Source organism: Oncorhynchus masou, chromosome 17, assembly GCF_036934945.1.
Source record: "Oncorhynchus masou masou isolate Uvic2021 chromosome 17, UVic_Omas_1.1, whole genome shotgun sequence".
Taxonomy (NCBI): Eukaryota; Metazoa; Chordata; class Actinopteri; order Salmoniformes; family Salmonidae; genus Oncorhynchus; species Oncorhynchus masou.
This window is the reverse complement of record NC_088228.1, coordinates 13,536,196-13,557,733: the sequence shown is the minus strand read 5'-3', so window position 1 is coordinate 13,557,733 and position 21,538 is coordinate 13,536,196. Positions and strand designations below refer to the sequence as shown.

General features: G+C 43.8%; 1 protein-coding gene across 2 annotated transcripts in view; it reads right to left on the bottom strand.

Annotated features, from left to right (window-relative positions):
- Window positions 1-21,538, bottom strand: part of LOC135558533 (homer protein homolog 3-like) — a 29,562-nt gene that overhangs the window by 2,447 nt on the left and 5,577 nt on the right. The window contains exons 3-8 of one of the 2 annotated variants that reach the window (XM_064992402.1): window positions 19,513-19,669; window positions 17,643-17,774; window positions 17,442-17,549; window positions 9,969-10,102; window positions 6,898-7,054; window positions 381-488 (exon numbers count right to left, since the gene is read on the bottom strand). In XM_064992402.1, coding sequence (XP_064848474.1) covers window positions 381-488; window positions 6,898-7,054; window positions 9,969-10,102; window positions 17,442-17,549; window positions 17,643-17,774; window positions 19,513-19,669 — 796 coding nt within the window. Of the gene's footprint in view, window positions 1-345; window positions 489-6,897; window positions 7,055-9,968; window positions 10,103-17,441; window positions 17,550-17,642; window positions 17,775-19,512; window positions 19,670-21,538 lie in introns of both variants that reach the window. The other variant, XM_064992403.1, reaches the window with a different exon arrangement.

The following is a 21,538-nucleotide window of genomic DNA, read 5'->3' as shown; positions in this document are numbered from 1 at the left end:
GTTGCCTGCTTAAGCTATCTTTGTGATAAGACAGTTCTCCATCTATAATTGCATACAATTCCATTTCAACTCCAGCTACTTTTGATCTTGGTAACTAGAAACGTCTCCCCCTAACCTCATCTTATGCATAAGTTGCAAAGGGCAAACAGCTGTACCAGAGGAGGCTGGTGGGAGGAGCTAGGACAGGCTCATTGTAATGACTAGAATGGAATTAATGGAACAGAGTCAAATGTGGTTTCTATATGTTTGTGTTTGACGTTCCATTAATTCCATTCCAGCCATTACAATGAGCCCATCTTCCTATAGCTCCTCCCACCAGCCTCCTCTGTGATGTACCTACAATACCTCTCGTTTCCCCTGTATGTCTCTTGCCCTCTGACCTCGTCTTTAGCCTTGAGCAGGGCCTCCAGTTCCTCCAGAGACCGAGTCAGCTCGTCCTTTAGCATGTCACTAGGACCGTGGCCGCCATGTGCTTCCAGATCAGCCACCTGCCAAAAGACAATACGTTTCAGTCAAGACCAGGGGTGTATTCATCACGGCGATTATGTTGCAAAACGTTTTCCTGTTGCAAAACATTTTGCAACAGAAACCGTTCACTCCAAATGGAAAACGGTTTGCAATGAAAACAAGGTTTCTATTGGACAAATTCAGGAAGGTCCAATTTCCTTCTGTTTGCTTCCTTTTGGTTCTTACATGGTAAACAGTTTCCGTTGCAAGACGTAATGAATATACCCCAGGATAAATCAGTATATACTTGACTGTTCTGCAGTTCTTGTCAGATCTCTAGAGGGAATGTGAACGTTATTGGGACGTGTTTGCCAGGACCCTTGTTGAAACTAGATTGAGCCTCTACTTGCTATGCACTCCTGAATGGTACTATAATTGGGACAGGTGCTGGTCCAGAAAGGAATGATACCTTGCCTTTACAGCTTGCCCCTGCCATTAAATGTTATATACATTTTCCTAAATGTTAACAGTGTATACCCAGTTGTGGTCATTTAAATCCGTCAGAATCTCTTTTTAATCAGCCTTTCTAATTGTCCGGCAAGACCAACCGCAATGAGCAATGGGTCTGTTGTTCTCCAGGCCTTTCTTCATCAACTCAATTCACAACTGCTCCTCACACAAAATGCATCATATATAATATAATATAGCAGTACCACACTGCAGGTAAAGGAAAATCCAAATCCCTTTTCCCTGGCTCCGGATAAAAAATGTCCTACTTTTCTCCTTCCCCCCCTTCTGACACACAGGTCTCGTCACACATCTCTGCGTGCCTGGCAGATATCTCAGATTGGATGTCGGCCCATCACCTCAAGCTCAACAAGACGGAACTGCTCTTCCTCCCGGGGAAGGCCTGCCCGCTCAAAGACCTCTCCATCACGGTTGACAACTCCACAGTGTCGCCCTCCGAGAGTGCAAATAACCTTGGCGTGACCCTGGACAACACCCTGTTGTTCTCTGCAAACATCAAAGCAGTGAACCGCTCCTGCAGGTTGATGCTCTACAACATCCGTAGAGTACAACCCTACCTCACACAGGAAGCAGTGCAGGTCCTAATCCAGGCACTTATCCTCTCCCGTCTGGACTACTGCAACTCGCTGTTGGCTGGACTACTGCAACTCACTGTTGGCTGGACTACTGCAACTCGCTGTTGGCTGGACTACTGCAACTCACTGTTGGCTGGACTACTGCAACTCACTGTTGGCTGGACTACTGCAACTCACTGTTGGCTGGACTACTGCAACTCACTGTTGGCTGGACTACTACAACTCACTGTTGACTGGACTACTGCAACTCGCTGTTGGCTGGACTACTGCAACTCGCTGTTGGCTGGACTACTGCAACTCACTGTTGGCTGGACTACTGCAACTCACTGTTGGCTGGACTACTACAACTCACTGTTGGCTGGACTACTGCAACTCACTGTTGGCTGGACTACTGCAACTCACTGTTGGCTGGACTACTGCAACTCGCTGTTATCCTTAGTGGCTGTCACGGTCTTCCTCCTCTTCATCTGAAGAGGAGAGGCGAGAAGGATCGGAGGACCAAAATGCGGCGTGGTTTGTGTTCATCTTGATATTTAATAAAGAAAACACTGAACACTGAAACACACTATACAAAAACAATAAACGAAATAACGACTGTGAAGCTAATGAGAAATGTGCTGGCACAAGCAATCAACATAGACAATCACCCACAAACAAACAGTGAAACCCAGGCTACCTAAGTATGATTCTCAATCAGAGAACACTAATGACACCTGCCTCTGATTGAGAACCATACTAGGCTGAAACATCCAAATCCCAAAATCATAGAAAAACAAACATAGACTGCCCACCCCAACTCACGCCCTGACCATACTAAATAATGACAAAACAGCGGAAATAAAGGTCAGAACGTGACAATGGCGATGTCAATTCTACCAGTATTGTACTATGTGATAGCTGTTGGAAAAGCTTGGAAGCTGGTTGAGAGAATGTCAAGAGTGTGCAAAGCTGTCATCAAGGCAAAGGGTGGCTACTTTGAAGATTTTTGTTGGGTTACTACATGATTCCATATGTGCTATTTCATCATTTTGACGTGTTCAGTATTATTCTACAATGTAGAACATCTTCTAAATTAAGAAAAACCCTTGAATGAGTAGGTGTATCCAAACTTTTGACTGGTACTGTACAGTATAGATAACACTAAACCAGCACTCGATCCTCCTCCCCAGCTCTGACTCTACTGATAGCTACGTTATTGAGGAAAATGGTACTTTCGATGCCTGTGATGGGGTTGTCCCACCTAGCTGTGTCTTAAGATTAATGCACTAACTATAAGTCGCCCTGGATAAGAGCGTCTGCTAAATGACTGAAAAGTCAGTCAGGGAGTCTGCCATCTTGGAACCTGGATCATTCCCGCATGATACACACCTCCCACCTCTTTATCCCGCTTCAACCCAATTCAGTAACAGCAGTGCCCCTGAGAATGCTGTTCCTATACATGCAAAACAGCAGTATCTCCTACTAACCAAACAAGTCATAAACTAAACAAATAACAACAGTGAGGAATTAATATACAACCCCCCCAATGCACAAACTGCCAAGCAACAAAACTGTAGTACAGAGTAAATAACAAAGTAATTATCTGTCATTGGATGATAAAGGCATAATGTCTCCCTATCAGACATTGAGATCTCAATGATACACACAACATACACCCTCCCCTTGATCCTCCTTTACCATGGCCAAGGCTGCTGCCTTCCAATGACCAAGCCAAGGACGGAGACACCACCATTATCAGGTAACTGAGAATTGAAACCTCACTGCTGTGTCAACTCAGACTGCAAAATACGAGCAAAACTAAAAGGAGACCTTTAAAAAGGTCTCTGCTTCTTGGAGAGTCTTGAGAGAGGCTGGATTATTTTTATCCGTGTGTGGTAGGAAGGGAGAACTAAATGAGAAGCTGCCAGCTTCCTCTGGTTATTTTTCATTTTTCTCCTAACTAGGGCATTGAAAGTAGGATATTGCTGTCCTACAAACCTCTCTCTCTTTCACCCCCTGGAGATGTGAACCATTTTCAGAGATGTGAACCATTTTCAGCCACTTGGTCGCCCACTTCAGATCGAGAGAAAGAGAACTTGGTCCACCAGACCAGGGCCCGGTTTCCCAAAAGCATCATTAGAACCTTCGTAGGAGCATCGTTAAATCTCTGAACTGTTTCACAAAACCATCGTCATTAACGTTGCACTTAAACACTCTGAATCTAATGCCTGCATCAGACCACTCATAGAACAGCTACTGAATCTAACGCCTGCCTCAGACCACTCATATAACAGCTACTGAATCTAACGCCTGCCTCAGACCACTCATAGAACAGCTACTGAATCTAACGCCTGCCTCAGACCACTCATAGAACAGCTACTGAATCTAACGCCTGCCTCAGACCACTCATAGAACAGCTACTGAATCTAACGCCTGCCTCAGACCACTCATATAACAGCTACTGAATCTAACGCCTGCCTCAGACCACTCATAGAACAGCTACTGAATCTAACGCCTCTCTCAGACCACTCATAGAACAGCTACTGAATCTAACGCCTGCCTCAGACCACTCATATAACAGCTACTGAATCTAACGCCTGCCTCAGACCACTCATATAACAGCTACTGAATCTAACGCCTGCCCCAGACCACTCATAGAACAGCTACTGAATCTAACGCCTGCCTCAGACCACTCATATAACAGCTACTGAATCTAACGCCTGCCTCAGACCACTCATATAACAGCTACTGAATCTAACGCCTGCCTCAGACCACTCATAGAACAGCTACTGAATCTAACGCCTGCCTCAGACCACTCATATAACAGCTACTGAATCTAACGCCTGCCTCAGACCACTCATATAACAGCTACGTGTATCGGCCCTCCCGCATCACTTTATACACATATCTCTACTAAACATATAATCACATGGTTTATCCTTCTCTGTGATTGCTGATAACTACAGAACAAAGTTGACTACAAACCAGTGGTGTAATTAAAGTACTTAAGTAAAAATACTTAAATAGTTTTTGGGGAAACTGTACTTTATTAGTTGTATTATTGACTACTTTTACTTCACTGCATTCCTAAAGAAAATAATGTACTTTTTACTCCATACATTTTCCCTGACAGCCAAAAGTACTCATTGCATTTTGAATGCCCAGCAGGACAGGAAGTTAGTCCAACTCACACACTTATCAAGAGAACAAGCCTGGTCAACTCTTCTGCCTCTGATCTGGTGGACTCACTAAACACAAATGCTTAATTTGTAAATGATGTCTGAGAGTTTCCTCCTGGCTATCATTAAATAAAAATACATGTAAAAAACTGTTTGGATAATTTAAGTAATTTGAAATAATTAATACGATTACTTTTGATACTTAAGTATATTTAAAACCAAATAGTTTTACTCAAGTGATCTTTTACTGGGTGACTTTCACTTTTACCTGAGTCATTTTCTATTAAGGTATCTTAACTATTACTCAAGTATGACAATTGGGTACTTTTTCCACTACAGCTACAAATACAAAGTTGTCAATGTCTATGCAATTGATACAAACAAGCGACATATGAAAATATACTTCAAATGAAAACCGAGATGACTGCATTACAATATAAACAGTCAGCTATAAACCTATTTCAATCATATGCTTAATCAATTATGTTATATTTTGCTACTTGTAGGCTACTGTCTGTAATTTGTCTCAATGTATTTCATGATGTTCAGCCTAATGTGGGCAATGATGTGCCAAATCAGTGATTTAGTGCATTTTTATATAATTAGAACGTTCATAGTAGCATCGTTAAATCTCTGACATGTTTCCCAAACCATTGTTATTAACGTTGCACTTGAGCTTGTAAGAGCTGATCCATCGCCTGTATTGTGAAATAATTATAATGTTAAGGTAAGATTTGAATGGAGAAAGCTGATCTGAGCGCAGCCCTTCCTTTCTTTCGATCCAATCACTATCGACTCATGCTCCAATGACACACTTATAAACCGTTCTCTCCGCATGGTGTTTTGGTAAATGCATGTTCCATCTTCGTCTGTTGTAGGACAAATTCATCGTTAAATCACTCGTAAATGTAGGTTTTATTGGGCCCTGGGTGGCTTGTCTTTTTAGAGGAGGTTTAATGTAAAGACGCGGAGGATACAAATCTTCTGGGACGACTGATATATATTCACAGTACAGTTAAACAACGACAGAAACATTGCATGAAATGGTAGAATAATAAAGGAGATCAATTGTATCGGGTTAGACAAGACATCATAAGCCCAGACCACTCAAACCATTGAAGTATTTGAATCCAAAGGTTTTTAATAAAAGGCTCAGAGCCAGCAAATTACATAAGTTCTAAGCAGCCAGCAACCCTAAAAAGACATTATATTGATGACATAGAAGTGTAAAAAACAGACAAAACACTTAATTGACTGGACCCATTTAGCATTGACGCAATGGAGAATGTCTCATCATCCACTTGTCTAGTAATCCTATGTATCACATGTATATCTCAGGGATGGGAGGTAAATGGGATTCCATGTGTACTCCAAGCCACAGATGGATGACATTCTCTGCATTCAGACTAATGACGCCGTAGAGAAATAGATGTGATAGTGCAAGCTTGCAAAGAGCATGTTTATACTGCCCAGTAATCCAAACCAACTGACACACCTTGAATAAATCTTCAGGGGAAAAGCCTGCAGCATGACAAGGACAGTGTTGTCAGTGGATGATAAAGGGAACTACCAACTGATGTGTCCTTCCACTTTTCTCCAAAGACTTTCACAAGACAAAAAAAAAAAATATTGCACGAAAACGATGACCCAATCAAAACCCTCATGACCTCCCCCCGGCAGAGAACCGGCACGCCGGAGACTTTCAAAGGTTGTCAGTGGCAGTGACTCATCAACCGATCACGTTTGAACAAGACTTTACTGCTACAGTGGCCCACCGCCTTCTCTCTCCACTCGGACTGCAGTGTTTTACAGCACCAGCATTGATAATTAGATGTGACCTTAACTATCAACATCTTACCTCCAGGTCACAGCGTGGAGATATTTATGGAGTGAGCGAAGGTAACATGAGGCTGAAAATAACTTCAAATCTTCATGGTGCTCTATGGTAATGCTTTTAATTGTACTTTCCATTGCACAACTAGGAATGTAACATATCTTTACATTTCTTCAAATGTATTTTTCATAATTCTGTTTTCTTGAGTGGTTGCATGCACTTGCATAAATACATTGAACTTTAACATTTACCAAGCATTCCACTGAGACTTGGTCCACTCAACATCTGTGGAAACGGATCTGACATGGCGTCCATAGTTCTATGCTAAAGAAAGTAAAGGGATGACAACACTCACCTGGTCTCGTAGCCTCTCCGTCTCTTCCTGGTAGGCAGCTAGCTGCTTCTTCCACTGCTGCACGTTGTTATTAGCTTCATGCAACGCTGACACCAGCTTGGAGTTGCTGTCCTGCAGGGTGAAGAGCTCTGCCTCCAGGTTCATCTCGCAGATAGACCTGAAAGACATCAGCAAAAACCTCAGACAAACATTCTCTGGCCACTCTGGAATGGAAAAGAATGAGGGGACTACATGTTGGAGAGAGGCTTAATGGTAAAGACTGGCAATCAAGTGTCCATATTTGTTCAACTCTGGGGTATAATTTGTGCAATTGGTCCATTAAATATGTTCCTGTTCCATGTTCTTAGATGCCATGTTATTCTACGATTAGAAAGCTTAAGGTTATCCAATCATAGCAACTCACCATAGCAACGATAGAATAAGCCTTGTGTAGTAATAATGGACAACAGGGACAAAAGCAGAGTAGAATGAGTGACTGAATGGCAGGGAAATATTCACATTTTAGTCATTTAGCAGACTCTCTTATCCAGAGCGACTTACAGCAGTGTTTTCCAATAGTGACTTACATGCATGTGGGTAACCTTCTCCCTCTGTGTGTGAGTCACCACATTATCTTTGCCCCACTCCCCTTTCTCTTGTCTGGACCCTGTTTCCCGTTAACATGTTTATTCAATGGGAAAAACTTAATCAAAACAATCATAACTAAAGCAAGGTGGCACCGACAGACATGGTCACCCTGTTCTTAGCTCCTAGTCAATTTTGCAGTATTTAGTTTTTTTTGTGTTATTTCTTATATTATTTGCTCAGAATGGTTTTTGCATTATTACCTACAGCCGAAAGTAACTTTTGAATATTAGATTGGCTGTCATTCACCAGCATTTCGACCAGAAATTTGACTTTCCAAAATTGGATCCTTTGTTTGAACTCCCTCGAGGTAATTCCATGAACGACATCACCGGAGAAGAGGAGCAAACTATAAACCGCATATCCTGAGGCTGTATTTATTGTACCTGGGGACTTTAATAAAGGAAATCTGAGAAAAAATGCTACCGAAGTTCTATCAACACATCTCATGTGCTAATCACGCATTGAGCAGTCTTGAACATTACTACTCCCCCTTCTGGGACAGCTACAAGGCCCACCCCGCCCTCCCTTCAACAAATCAGATCAAGGTTCCATTTTGCTCCTCCCCTCCTATAGGCAGAAACTTAAACTGAAAGTGCGAACCACCACATTTAACCATGGCAAGGTGACTGGAAACGTGTACAAACAGACCAGCTATGCACTCCGTAACGCAATCAGAGAAGCAAAACGATTGTACAGGGACAAAGTGGAGTCGCAATTCAATGGCTCAGACACGAGACGTATGTAGTAGGGACTCCAGACAATCAATGATTATAAAGGGAAAGTCAGCCACGTCGCAGACACCGCTGCCTCACTCCCGGAAAAGCTAAACACCATCTTCGCACTCTTCTAGGAAAATATTGAGCCGCTGACACAGCCCACCATAGTTCCCTCCAAGCTCATCACTAAGCTCAGGGCCCTGGGTCTGAACCTCGCCCTGTGCAACTGGGTCCTGGACTTCCTTACGGGCAGACCCTAGGTGGTGACACCTAGGGGTGACACCTCCACCACGCTGATCCTCAACATGGGGGCCCCACAAGGGTGCGTGCTCAGCCCCCTCTTGCACTCCCTGTTCACCCATGACTGCGTGGCCACACACGTCTCCAACTCGATCCTGAAGTTAGCTGATGACGCAACAATAGTAGGGCTGATTACCAACAATGATTAGAACCTCCCTACAGGGAGGAGGTGAGGGCACTGGCACAGTGGTGCCAGGAAAATGACTTCTCCATCAACAAAACAAAGGAGCTGATTGTGGACTTCAGGAGACAGCACGCCCAAATCCACATTGACAGGGCCACAGTCGAGAGGGTAAAAAGCTTCAAGTTCCTCGGCGTGCACATCACTGACAACCTAAAATGGTCCATCCACACACAGACAGTGTGGTGAAGAAGGCACAACAACGCCTCTTCAACCTCAGGAGGCTGAAGAAATTTGTCTTGGCCCCTAAAACCCTCACTATCTTCCACAGATGCACCATTGAGAGCATCCTATTAGGCTGTATCACTGCCTGGTATGGCAATTGCACCATCCACAGGGCTATCCGGAGGGTGGTGTGGTCAGCCCAACACATCACCGGGGGCACACTGCCCTCCAAGAGATCTACAGCACAGGAAAGCCAAGAAGATCATCAAGGACCTCAGCCACCCAAGCCACAGCCTCTTCACCCTGCTACCATGTAGAAGGCGGAGACAGTACAGGTGCATCTAAGCTGGGAGACTGAAAAACAGCTGTCTCCAGGTCATCAGACTGTTAAATAGTCACCACGAGCCGGCCTCCGCCCAGTACCCAGCTCTGAACTTAGTCACTGCGATGCAGTGCCTTAGACCACTGCGCCACTCGGGAGGCCCTAGTCACTGTTATTAGCCAGCTCTACCTGCATCTTATAGACTGCTGCCCTATGTACATATGAACACTGGTCAGTTTAATAATGTTTACATACTGTTCTACCTAGTTTATACTGTATTGTAGTCAAGGCTCATCCTATATAACTACTGCTGTAAACACCTTTCCTATTGATATACTATCAATACATACCATTATATATATACCTGTATATTCCAAACTCTGACATTGCTTGTTCTAATTTTCTTAATATCTTTATTTACATTTTTGGAATTTGTGTGTATTATTTTTTGATTGTTAGATATTACAGCACTGTTCGAGCTAGAAACATAAGCATTTCGCTGGATCTGCGATAAAATCTGCAAAATATTTGTACGCGACCAATACAATTTGATTTGATTTGAATGCCCCAGCTCTGGCTTACTTCAAGAAAATCCTCTTTGCCTAAATGATGTTTTTCTGTCTGAACCTTGGAGATAATATGGAATACTTGAGTTTAAAACCAAGAACATTTCTACAAAACATTCAGTGTACTTTCAGACAATGAAAAAGCCCTGGCTTGAGTGAAACGTTGAGGACAAGAGCGTGAATAAGTGGGTTACCCTTCAGAAAGCATCTTTTTAATACGCTCCTTCTCAGAAGACAGTGCGATGTCTGCGCTTTGGCTGCGGAACATCTTGTCCTCAGGACCGTTCACACACATCACCGGCGGAGACTGGAGCTCGTCACCGAGGTCCTAAAACACAACACAAATAATACACTTTAAAAGGGGCAATCTGCAGTTGAAACAATAACAAAACACTGTTTTGGTAAAAAGCTGAGGAAAGTGTCTGGAGAAATGTAACCACTCTCAAATTAATAGACTGAGCTATGGATGCAAGGAATGACCATCCATGATATAAAAAGTATAGTTTTAACCATGTTTTGAGGCTAAATAGTGTTTATTTTATTGCCTTACAACCTGGAATTAAAATTGATTTTTTGGGGCTTTGTATCATTTGATTTACCCCCCACCCCCCCAAAGTCAATACTTTGTAGAGCCACCTTTTGCATCAATCACAGCTGCAAGTCTCTTGGGGTATGTCTCTACAAGCTTGGCACATCTAGCCACTGGGATTTTTGCCCATTCTTCAAGGCAAAACTGCTCCAGCTCCTTCAAGTTGGATGGGTTCCACTGATGTACTGCAATCTTTAAGTCATACCACAGATTCTCAATTCGATTAAGGTCTGGGCTTTGACTAGGCCATTCCAAGACATTTAAATGTTTCCCCTTAAACCACCCGGGTTTTGATTTTGCAGTTTGCTTATGTGCTGGAAGGTGAACCTCCGTCCCAGTCTCAAATCTCTGGAAGACTGAAACAGGTTTCCCTCGATAATTTCCCTGTATTTAGCATCATCCATCATTCCTTCAATTCTGACCAGTTTCCCAGTCCCTGCCAATGAAAAACATCCCCACAGCATAATGCTGCCACCATGATGAGGGTGATGAGAGGTGTTGGATTTGTGCCAGACATAGCGTTTTCCTTGATGGCCAAAAAGCTACATTTTAGTCTCATCTGACCAGAGTTCCTTCTTCCATATGTTTGGGGAGTCTCACACAAGCCTTTTGGCAAACAATAAATATGTTTGCTTATTTTTTTTCTAGCCACTCTTCCATAAAGCCCAGATCTCTGGAGTGGTCCTATGGACAGATACTCCAATCTCCGCTGTGGAGCTTTGCAGCTCCTTCAGGGTTATCTTTGCTCTCTTTGTTGCCTCTCTGATTAATACCCTCCTTGCCTGGTCCGTCAGTTTTGGTGGGCGGCCCTCTCTTGGCAGGTTTGTTGTGGTGCCACATTCTTTCCATTTTTTAATAATGGATTTGATGGTGCTCCATGGGATGTTCAAAGGTTCTGATATTTTTTTATAACCAACCCTGATATGTACTTCTCCACAACTTTGTCCCTGACCTGTTTGGCGAGCTCCTTGGTCTTCGTAGTGCTGCTTGCTTGGTGGTGACCCTTGCTTAGTGTTGCAGACTCTGGGGCCTTTCAGAACAAGGTTATACTCTGCTCAAAAAAATAAAGGGAACACTTAAACAACACAATGTAACTCCAAGTCAATCACACTTCTGTGAAATCAAACTGCCCACTTAGAAAGCAATACAGATTGACAATACATTTCACATGCTGTTGTGCAAATAGAATAGACAACAGTTGGAAATTATAGGCAATTAGCAAGACACCCCCAATAAAGGAGTGGTTCTGCAGGTGGTGACCACAGACCACTTCTCAGTTCCTATGCTTCCTGGCTGATGTTTTGGTCACTTTTGAATGCTGGCGGTGCTTTCACTCTAGTGGTAGCATGAGACGGAGTCTACAACCCACACAAGTGGCTCAGGTAGTGCAGCTCATCCAGGATGGCACATCAATGAGAGCTGTGGCAAGAAGGTTTGCTGTGTCTGTCAGTGTAGTGTCCAGAGCATGGAGGCGCTACCAGGAGAAAGGCCAGTACATCAGGAGACGTGGAGGAGGCCAACAACCCAGCAGCAGGAGGAGCACTGCCAGAGCCCTGCAAAATGACCTCCAGCAGGCCACAAATGTGCATGTGTCTGCTCAAACGGTCAGAAACAGACTCCATGAGGGTGGTATGAGGGCCCAATGTCCACTGGTGGGGGTTGTGCTTACAGCCCAACACCGTGCAGGACGTTTGGCATTTGCCAGAGAACACCAAGATTGGCAAATTCGCCACTCACGCCCCCTGTGCTCTTCACAGATGAAAGCAGGTTCACACTGAGCACGTGACGCCGTGGAGAATGTTCTGCTGCCTGCAACATCCTCCAGCATGACCGGTTTGGCGGTGGGTCAGTCATGGTGTGGGGTGGCATTTCTTTGGGGGGCCACACAGCCCTCCATATGCTCGCCAGAGGTAGCCTGACTGCCATTAGGTACCGAGATGAGATCCTCAGACCCCTTGTGAGACCATATGCTGGTTCGGTTGGCCCTGGGTTCCTCCTAATGCAAGACAATGCTAGACCTCATGTGGCTGGAGTGTGTCAGCAGTTCCTGCAAGAGGAAAGCATTGATGCTATGGACTGGCCCGCCCGTTCCCCAGACCTGAATCCAATTGAGCACATCTGGGACATCATGTCTCGCTCCATCCATCAACGCCACATTGCACCACAGACTGCCCAGGAGTTGGCGGATGCTTTAGTCCTCCTCTGGGAGGAGATCCCTCAGGAGACCATCCGCTACCTCATCAGGAGCATGCCCAGGCATTGTAGGGAGGTCATACAGGCACGTGGAGGCCACACACACTACTGAGCCTCATTTTGACTTGTTTTAAGGACATTACATCAAAGTTGGATCAGCCTGTAGTGTGGTTTTCCACTTTAATTTTGAGTGTGACTCCAAATCCAGACCTCCATGGGTTGATAAATTTGATTTCCATTGATAATTTTTGTGTGATTTTGTTGTCAGCACATTCAACTATGTAAAGAAAAAAGTATTTAAAAATAATATTTCATTCATTCAGATCTATGATGTGTTATTTTAGTGTTCCCTTTATTTTTTGAGCAGTGTATATACTGAGATCATGTGACACTTAGATTGCACACAGGCAGACCTTATTTAACTAATTATGTCACTTCTGAAGGTAATTGGTTGTGTCAGATCTTATTTAGGGCCTTCATAGCAAAGGGGGTGAATACATATGCACGCACCACTTCTCCATTTAAAAAAATATATATATATATTTTATGAAACAAGGTATTTTTTTCATTTCCCTCCACCAGTTTGGACTTTTTTGTAATGTCCATTACATGAAATCCAAATAAAAATCCATTTAAATGACAGGTTGTATGTAATGCAACAAAATAGGAAAAACGCCAAAGGGGTGAATACGTTTGCAAGGCACTGTATATTCTTCAAGAATCAATGGGTACATACATATCACTAATTTACGAGACCAAAGATGTGTGTAGCAACTGCAGATTTCCCCTTTAAAGCAATACCAAAGAAGCCCAGGGGTGCAGTGTCTTTTGGTTTTTGTTAATTCTTTAGGTACCTGATTGGCTGATCCAGGTCACTTCACCTGGTTTCCCAGGTTGAAATGAGTAACAGGTAAAAGGAAAAGGAAGAAGACCAGCTGATGCTGCATGCAGTGCATTCGAAAAGTATTCAGACCTTCACTTTTTGCACATTTTGTTACGTTACAGCCTTATTCTAAAATGCTATGAGATTCGAAATTGAGCTCTGTTGCCATTGATCATCCTTAAGATGTTTCTAGTCCACCTTTGGTACATTCAATTGATTGGGCATGATTTGGAAAGGCACAAACCTGTCTATATAAAGTCCCGCAGTTGACAGTGCATGTCAGAGCAAGAACCAAGCCATGAGGTTGAAGGATTTGACCGTAGAGCTCCAACACAGGATTGTGTCGAGGCACAGATCTGGGGATAGGTACCAAAAACTGTATGCAGCATTGAAGGTCCCCAAGAATACAGTGGCCTCCATCATTCTTAAATGGCCTAGTTAAATAAAGGTTAATAAACAAATTCTTCTCCCGGGTGGCGCAGTGGTTAAGAGTGCTGTACTGCAGCGCCAGCTGCGCCAGCTGCACCACCAGAGACTCTGGGTTTGCGCCCAAGCTCTGTCGTAACCGGCCGCGAACGGGAGGTCCGTGGGGCGATGCACAATTGGCCTAGCGTTGTCCGGGTTAGGGGGGGTTTGGCCGGTAGGGAAATCCTTGTCAGCGACTCCTGTGGCGGGCCGGGCGCAGTGAGCGCTAACCAAGGTTGCCAGGTGCACGGTGTTTCCTCCTACATTGGTGCGGCTGGCTTCCGGGTTGGATGGCGCTGTGTTAAGAAGCAGTGCGGCTTGGTTGGGTTGTGTATCGGAGGACGCATGACTTTCAACCTTCGTCTCTCCCGAGCCCGTACGGGAGTTGTAGCGATGAGAGAAGATAGTAGCTACTAAAACAATTGGATACCACGAAATTGGGGAGAAAAAGGGGTGAAATTCACAAAATAAATAAATAAAATAAACAAATTCTTAAATGGAAGAAGTTTGGAACTACCAAGACTCTTCCTTATAGCTGGCCGCCCGGCTGAGAAATTGGGGAGGTGGGGAGTCAGGGAGGTGACCAAGAACCCGATGGTCACTCTGACAGAGCTCCAGAGCTCTGTGGAGATGAGAGAATTATCCAGAAGGACAACCATCTCTGTAGCACCACCAATCAGGCCTTTATGGTGGAGAGGCCAGACGGAAGCCACTCCTCAGTAAAAGGCACATGACAGCCTACTTGGAGTTTGCCAAAAGGCACCTAAATGACTCAGGCCATGAGAAACAAGGTTCTCTGGTCTGAATCCCAAGCATCACATATGGAGGAAACCTGACACTATCCCTACAGTGAAGCATGGTCCCGAGTGGAGCAGTGGTCTTAGGCACTGCATCTCAATGCAAGAGGCATCACTACAGTCCCTGGTTCGAATCCAGTCTGTATCACATCCGGCTGTGATTGGGAGTACCATAGGGCGGCGCACAATTGGCCCAGTGTCGTCCGGGTTTGGCCGGGGTATTTATTTATTTTATTTAACTAGCCTTGGGGCAGTGGGTTACCTGCCTTGTTCAGGGGCAGAACGACAGATGTTTACCTTGTCAGCTCGGGGATTCGATCTAGCAACCTTTCGGTTACTCGCCCAACTCTCTAACCGCTAGGCTACCTGCCGGCCGTCATTGTAAAGAAGAATTTGTTCATAACTGACTTGCCTAGTTAAATTAAGGTTACATTTTTTTAAAATGGTGTTGAAAGCATCATCAGAGATCCTTGATGAAAACCTGCTCCAGAGCCCTCAGGGCCTCAGACTGGGGCGAAGGTTCACCTTCCAACAGGACAACGACCTTAAGCACACAGCCAAAACAACGCAGGAGTGGCTTCAGAACAAGTCTCTGAATGTCCTTGAGTAGCCCAGCTCGAGACCAGACTTGAAGCCGATTGAACATCTCTGGAGAGACTTGAAAATAGCTGTGCAGCGACGCCCTCCATTCAACCTGACAGAGCTTGAGAGGATCTGCAGAGAAGAATGGGAGAAACTCCCCAAATACAGCTGTGCTAAGCTTGTAGCATCATACCCAAGAAGACTTGAGGCTGTAATTGCTGCCAAAGGTGCTTCAACAAAGCACTGAGTAAAGGGTCTGAATACTTATGTAAATGTGATCGTTTTTTTTGTTTAATTAGCCATTTCTAAAAACCTTTTTTTGCTTTGTCATTATGGGTTATTGCACGTAGATTGACGAGGGATTTACAAAAAAATAATGCTGTAACAACACAATGTGGAAAAAGTGAAGGGGTCTGAATACTATATAGGGTAGCCTAGTGGTTAGAGTGTTGGACTAGTAACTGAAAGGTTGCAAGTTCAAATCCCCAAGCTGACAAGGTACAAATCTGTCGTTCTGCCCCTGAACAAGGCACTACAGGATGGTAAAAAATATATATATAATGTCCTGACTTTACCATCCTTGATGGGAAAAGTATGAGTAACATACTATTGTAGTCTGGCGCTATCTAGCAAAATATTCCCTACCTGTCGTGGTTTATACAGTACGTCATCCTTTCACAGTTACATCACTATTTACATCACCTATTTCAATTTCTCTGTAGTTTAGTTTTGCCATGGGGAGTGAATTACATCTACCCTGTCAGGACGGAGAAGGTGTTTGCTGTTTTGAGATAAAGAACAGCTTGTTTTCCTCTGAGCGTCCACGCTGTGGACACCTTCCCAGGCACTGTAGCCCTCTGTCACAACAGGAGTGTCAGAGAGCCTGATGTCACCAGAAGGTATTTCAAGGACATTCATTTTAGCAGCATGCCAAGTCTTGAGGATTGTCCATTCTACTGCAATGTTCATCATACTCTGAGAAACTCAACCTCACGAAGACAAAGACCCTGGATTTGTTTGATTTGCTGGACTATTCTTTGTCATAGAGTAATGGTACCACAATTGGCCATTCTTAGACGTAAATGGCTATCAAACAAACATGAGACCCACCTGTGAGAACTGGAGGAGAAACCCCAAGTCATCCGATAGCAAGAGAGTAAAGAACACACCAATATAAATTTAACACACTGTATTGAAAGCAATAAGGCCAGAGGAGGTGTGGTATATGGCCAATATACTAAGGCTAAGAGCTGTTCTTAAGCACATCGCAACGAGGAGTGCCTGGACACAGCCCTTAGCTGTGGTATATTGGCCATATTCCACGAACCCTAGAGGTGCCTTATTGCTATTATAAACTGGTTACCAATGTAATTAGAGCAGTAAAAATAAGCATTTTGTCATACCCGTGGTATACGGTCTGATATACCACAACTGTCGGGCAATCATCATTCAGTGCTCGAACCACCCAGCTTATATAAAACATTTTGTTAACCTCTGACTGCCATAAACATAATAGTCTAGTGATCAATGAAATTAAAATGTTTAAGAGAGTGCTAAATAGTAGAAATACATCTAAATGACGAGTTCACAACTTTCCAGGGGTTTGGTTTTTCAATATCGCCATTACAACACTAACTAAGCTGGATGAGGAATGAGAGACACCACTTGAAAATGACTCAGCCACAAAATTGAGGAGGGTTAGGCAAGTTTCTCATGATCAGGCAGATGGATAATTGTTCTCTATTGATCAATTGACCCGAGCAAGACTACATTTTCAACATTTCAGGGGCTTCTGCAGTGAGCAGACACAGCCAGCCAGGCAGAGCACTGGGCTGCATTGGATCATTTCACCATCGCCCTAGTTTTCCTTTCACTTTTAGAGACAAATGACCCAGTTCATCCTTCTTACGGCTTCCTTCCCATCTCTTTCCCAGCCTGCAAAAAGACCTGGGAGATAGCAGATAGCAGGAGTTCCACAGACTCTCAAACGTTCCACAGACATGGTTGTCTCAAAAAGATTCCTCAGTGGCTTTTCTCTTAAAAGCAGTTTAAATAGTCATGGAATAACTGGGCACTATACTTTGAACAATATCCCCAATGTTTCTAAAAGACCTCTGGCGTTTTAGCACTGAAGCACTGTGCTTATGTCAGAGCTCACCTGTGGGGCAGCGATGCTGAGAGCAGTGTTGACCAACTCCATCTTATCCTGGGACTTTTCACGTGCAAGTCGGGCAGCCTCTTTCACCTCCTTAAACCGCTCAGAAAACTGAGGAGGGACAAGAGATAAATGCTTGTCCATAATTAACTACATTATTTTAGGACACCAGACCCTTAATGTGGAGTGAATTGACATCTTCACCTGGTGCAGCTGCTGCTCTGTAGCGAAGCCCAGGCCGTAGACCGTGTTGGCCCTGCTGTCCGCCCACTGGCCGAACTTCTGTGAGGTCCTGGTGAACGTCATGCTCGGTGTGATGGTGCAGTTGATGATGGCCTGCGGATAGAGCAGAATCGCAATAGTGGAAACCAAGACTGTTCTCAGAGCAGACCAGGTCGTAGCTAGATATGTTTGAGTTGCGTCAGGGACAATTTCAGCATTTTTCCAGACAAAATCATGACCTACTGCAGTAGCAGTTACTCACCTCAGCTGATGAAAATCAATAGCTATCATGCTATACAAATAATGATTCATGTTTATGCCAAAGCAAGGACTTGTTTTCTCAGAAAATAAGTAAAACATTTGGGCTCATTACGGGAGCATTTGCTTGTATTTTCAGAATATCCCAACGGATGGTTGCAAATGCACCTAAATGACTTAAACAAATCTGGAGTCTAAAAAAACTCCTTTGGAAAGGTCTTTTGAGCCTAATAACGTGATAATGTGACATACCCATATTTCAGATTGGACCGTGGGTGCATTGGCAATCTATAGTTTGCATTATTTTTCAGATGTAACCCAGAAATGACTCTTTCTTTGACTGACCTACCCTTTCAACAGATTAACAAGCATTGCATCAGGCAGCCGTAGACATGGCTACAGCCCCTCATTTTGTTTCAGGTCACATGAGAAAAAACATTAAGCAGACCTATTTATAACCTTTTGCGTCAGCCACAGAATTACTACAATATAACTGACTTAAACACCCAGAATCAGAGGGCAAGGGCAGCTTAAAGAAGAGGAGGTTTTTTAACAAACGATTACGAGAGTCTGGGCCAACATGTTTCACATGACATGGTACAAAAGATTACCACGTTGCCAGACACAAGACAAGGGGAATTGGGCTGCTGATCACAAGGTCTGCAGGGAGTGGGGAATGTGGGTCAGGTCAGAGGTGTTAAGGGGAGATCAGATAGATTCCAGGGTGGCATGGGGAGTTGATCCAAATCCAAAGCTTGTGAGGAAGACGAGCCTTGATCTTGTGAAAGCTGTTAGGTGACATTGATTTTCTGTTCACATTCCAGTTCTTCTTGACTTAACAATGGATTAATTGGTTTTAAATTAATAAAACGTGTAGAACCACTGCTTTAATTGTCTAGCATCGTAAACAACTAAGGTCTGGAAGGATAAATAACTTTACAGGGGAAAGTAAGAGTGAACAGAAACAATCTTAAACAGGTCCAGGCTGACCTGTTACATATTCCAGACTCATATTTAGCTACTCTTTATCCAAGCTGGACTATGTTATATTGTCTAGAAGAAGAAAATTGTGAACTTGAGACCATATTCTTAACCAACACACTCAATCCTGTGAAAATCCCTCAAAAAAGATGTTTTCCCTTAAATCACAGTTTTCAACAAGACACATTCACACAATCCAACCGTGGCATGCATTCATGTTCCAGAGTCAACCCACTACACAGTACAGGGTTTCCACTAGTTGCCGCAGACACAAAGTCAAAATTGTCTATATCGTAAAAGTTCATCAAAATGAAAATGTGTTTTTTGGTCTTAATTTTAAGGTTAGCTGTGTGGTTAAAAGTTTAGGGTTAAGGTTGAGTTAGTGACACTTAATTGGGGAGAACGGGCTCGTGGTTAATGACTGGAGAGGAATCAGTGGAATGGTATCAAATACGTCAAACACATGGTTTCCAGGTGTTTGATGCCATTCCATTTGCGCCGTTCTGGACATTATTATGAGCCGTTACAATCACATTTTAAGAAGAGAAATTGTAAAAATAGGTGAGGTGGCTGTGGTACCTAGTGACGACCACAGTACAGCTGCATGGCTCACCTTCGTACCACCCACGCTGATGATGCGGTACACGTTCCTGTTGCCGTCGTAGAAGAAGGAGACGGTGACGGCATGCTTGCTGGCGGGGATCCAGTTCCTCTTGGTGTTTGGGTCGATCTGGAACACATGGGCCCTGGCGCTGAAGATTGGCTGCTCCCTGGGGAAAGGTGTGGACATGGAGCTAAGCATGTGAAGACAAATGGTGGCCAAGAGTTTCCTATTCCCTACAAAGCCCTGCAAATTCGAGTATGTGAAGACTAACGAAAAGACAACTTTGTTTCTGACTCACAAATAAATATTTTTCTGAATAATTATTTTATTATTAGTACAGTGGAAGACTGACACATTTCTACCATTGTTTAAAATATTGAACACTGTTCACTAAACAAATTGACAATTCATACTTTCGTACAAACGCATTATATTCTAATCAAGACTTACTGTTCATGTTCTGATGAATAAGAAATATTTGCAATTTCTTTGTGCTTTTGGGGAGGAACAACAACCTCCTAATCCTCCCATAATGGGACACAGCTCCCATACCCGACTGGCTGCCATAATGCTACAGATGTTGGTGTCACCTTTGGCAGCTCTCTCAATCCAACCCTAATTTTCCCGTGGTTGTGGTTAGCATAAGACTGTTGACTAAAAAGCTCTGAACCTTTGTCCAAGTCCCCTCCCCATCCCTTCTTCTGCCAGTGTGACCATGCTAAGTATCCTAGATGGTGTTCTAGTATGGTTTGGCAACTGTGGCATGGAAAATTTCAACCCAACCAAATCCGTATGACAACAGTGGAAAGACCTCACACAGAGGGAGAGTTAAAGTCCAGTGACTGTACGGAGCAGACAATAGATCATAACCTACCTAAGTGTAACCTGTAAAATAAAAAAATGTCATTCAAAAAGCCATTGGATTACGTACACAGTAAAGTCAAAAGGATTATACCTTGATGCTACAGATTGATTGTTGCCCTTTTCACCCTCATCATATTCAATTCAAATCTGTAGAAGCTATGCAGGACAGAAAATCCACTGCAGTTAGAGGGTTGTTGGTATAAAGAAACCCACTAAATGTCATAGCAACATGACATGGTCTTAGGTGTCTGACTGCTTACTACGTATGGATTAGCAGTAGTGGATGATTATAACAACATATGGTAGTGACGATCCTATCCATTTCATTGGCTGATGAAAGCTAATAAGTCAAATAAATCTATCACAAAAATCAAGTAGAACATTGATGGATGATTTATGACATGGCAAATACCAGGTCACAGTGCACATTAAGCTGTATCCAAATGAAACTCAACTCTGACCTCTTCAGTGACACACAAATCCAGTGATGGAGGTAAGCACACACACGATCATACAATATCTTCGAAGGATGGATTTAAATTAATTGGATTTAATCCTTGTTCTGATTCTATATGCCAGGATCTCTAAATCTCAGGAGTTTTGGTATACCATTTTAACTGCAAGAATTTGTTTACAATGACAACTATTGGTTGCCAGCTAGTCTGTGTTTTTACCTTCCATGTCAAGACTTTGTCACTTTAACCCAACTGCAAATAACAACTATCACCATCAAAGACTCACAGACACACTCTCTCTCTCAAACACACGATGGGCTTGAAGGAGACAGCAGAATTTTCTGTCTCATCACATGGTAATCCCCCTTTTGTCAGCTGATCTCATGCTTAATAACCAGCTTCTATATGGCAAGCAGTAACCCCCAGGCTCAGACAGACACTGATCAGAAGGTTGGCCAGACAGGGGACGCGAGCAGTACTGTGGAACAGAGGGTTGGCCAGACAGGGGACGCGAGCAGTACTGTGGAACACAGGGTTGGCCAGACAGGGGACGCGAGCAGTACTGTGGAACAGAGGGTTGGCCAGACAGGGGATGCGAGCAGTACTGTGGAACAGAGGGTTGGCCAGACAGGGGACGGGAGCAGTACTGTGGAACAGAGGGTTGGCCAGACAGGGGACGGGAGCAGTACTGTTGAACAGAGGGTTGGCCAGACAGG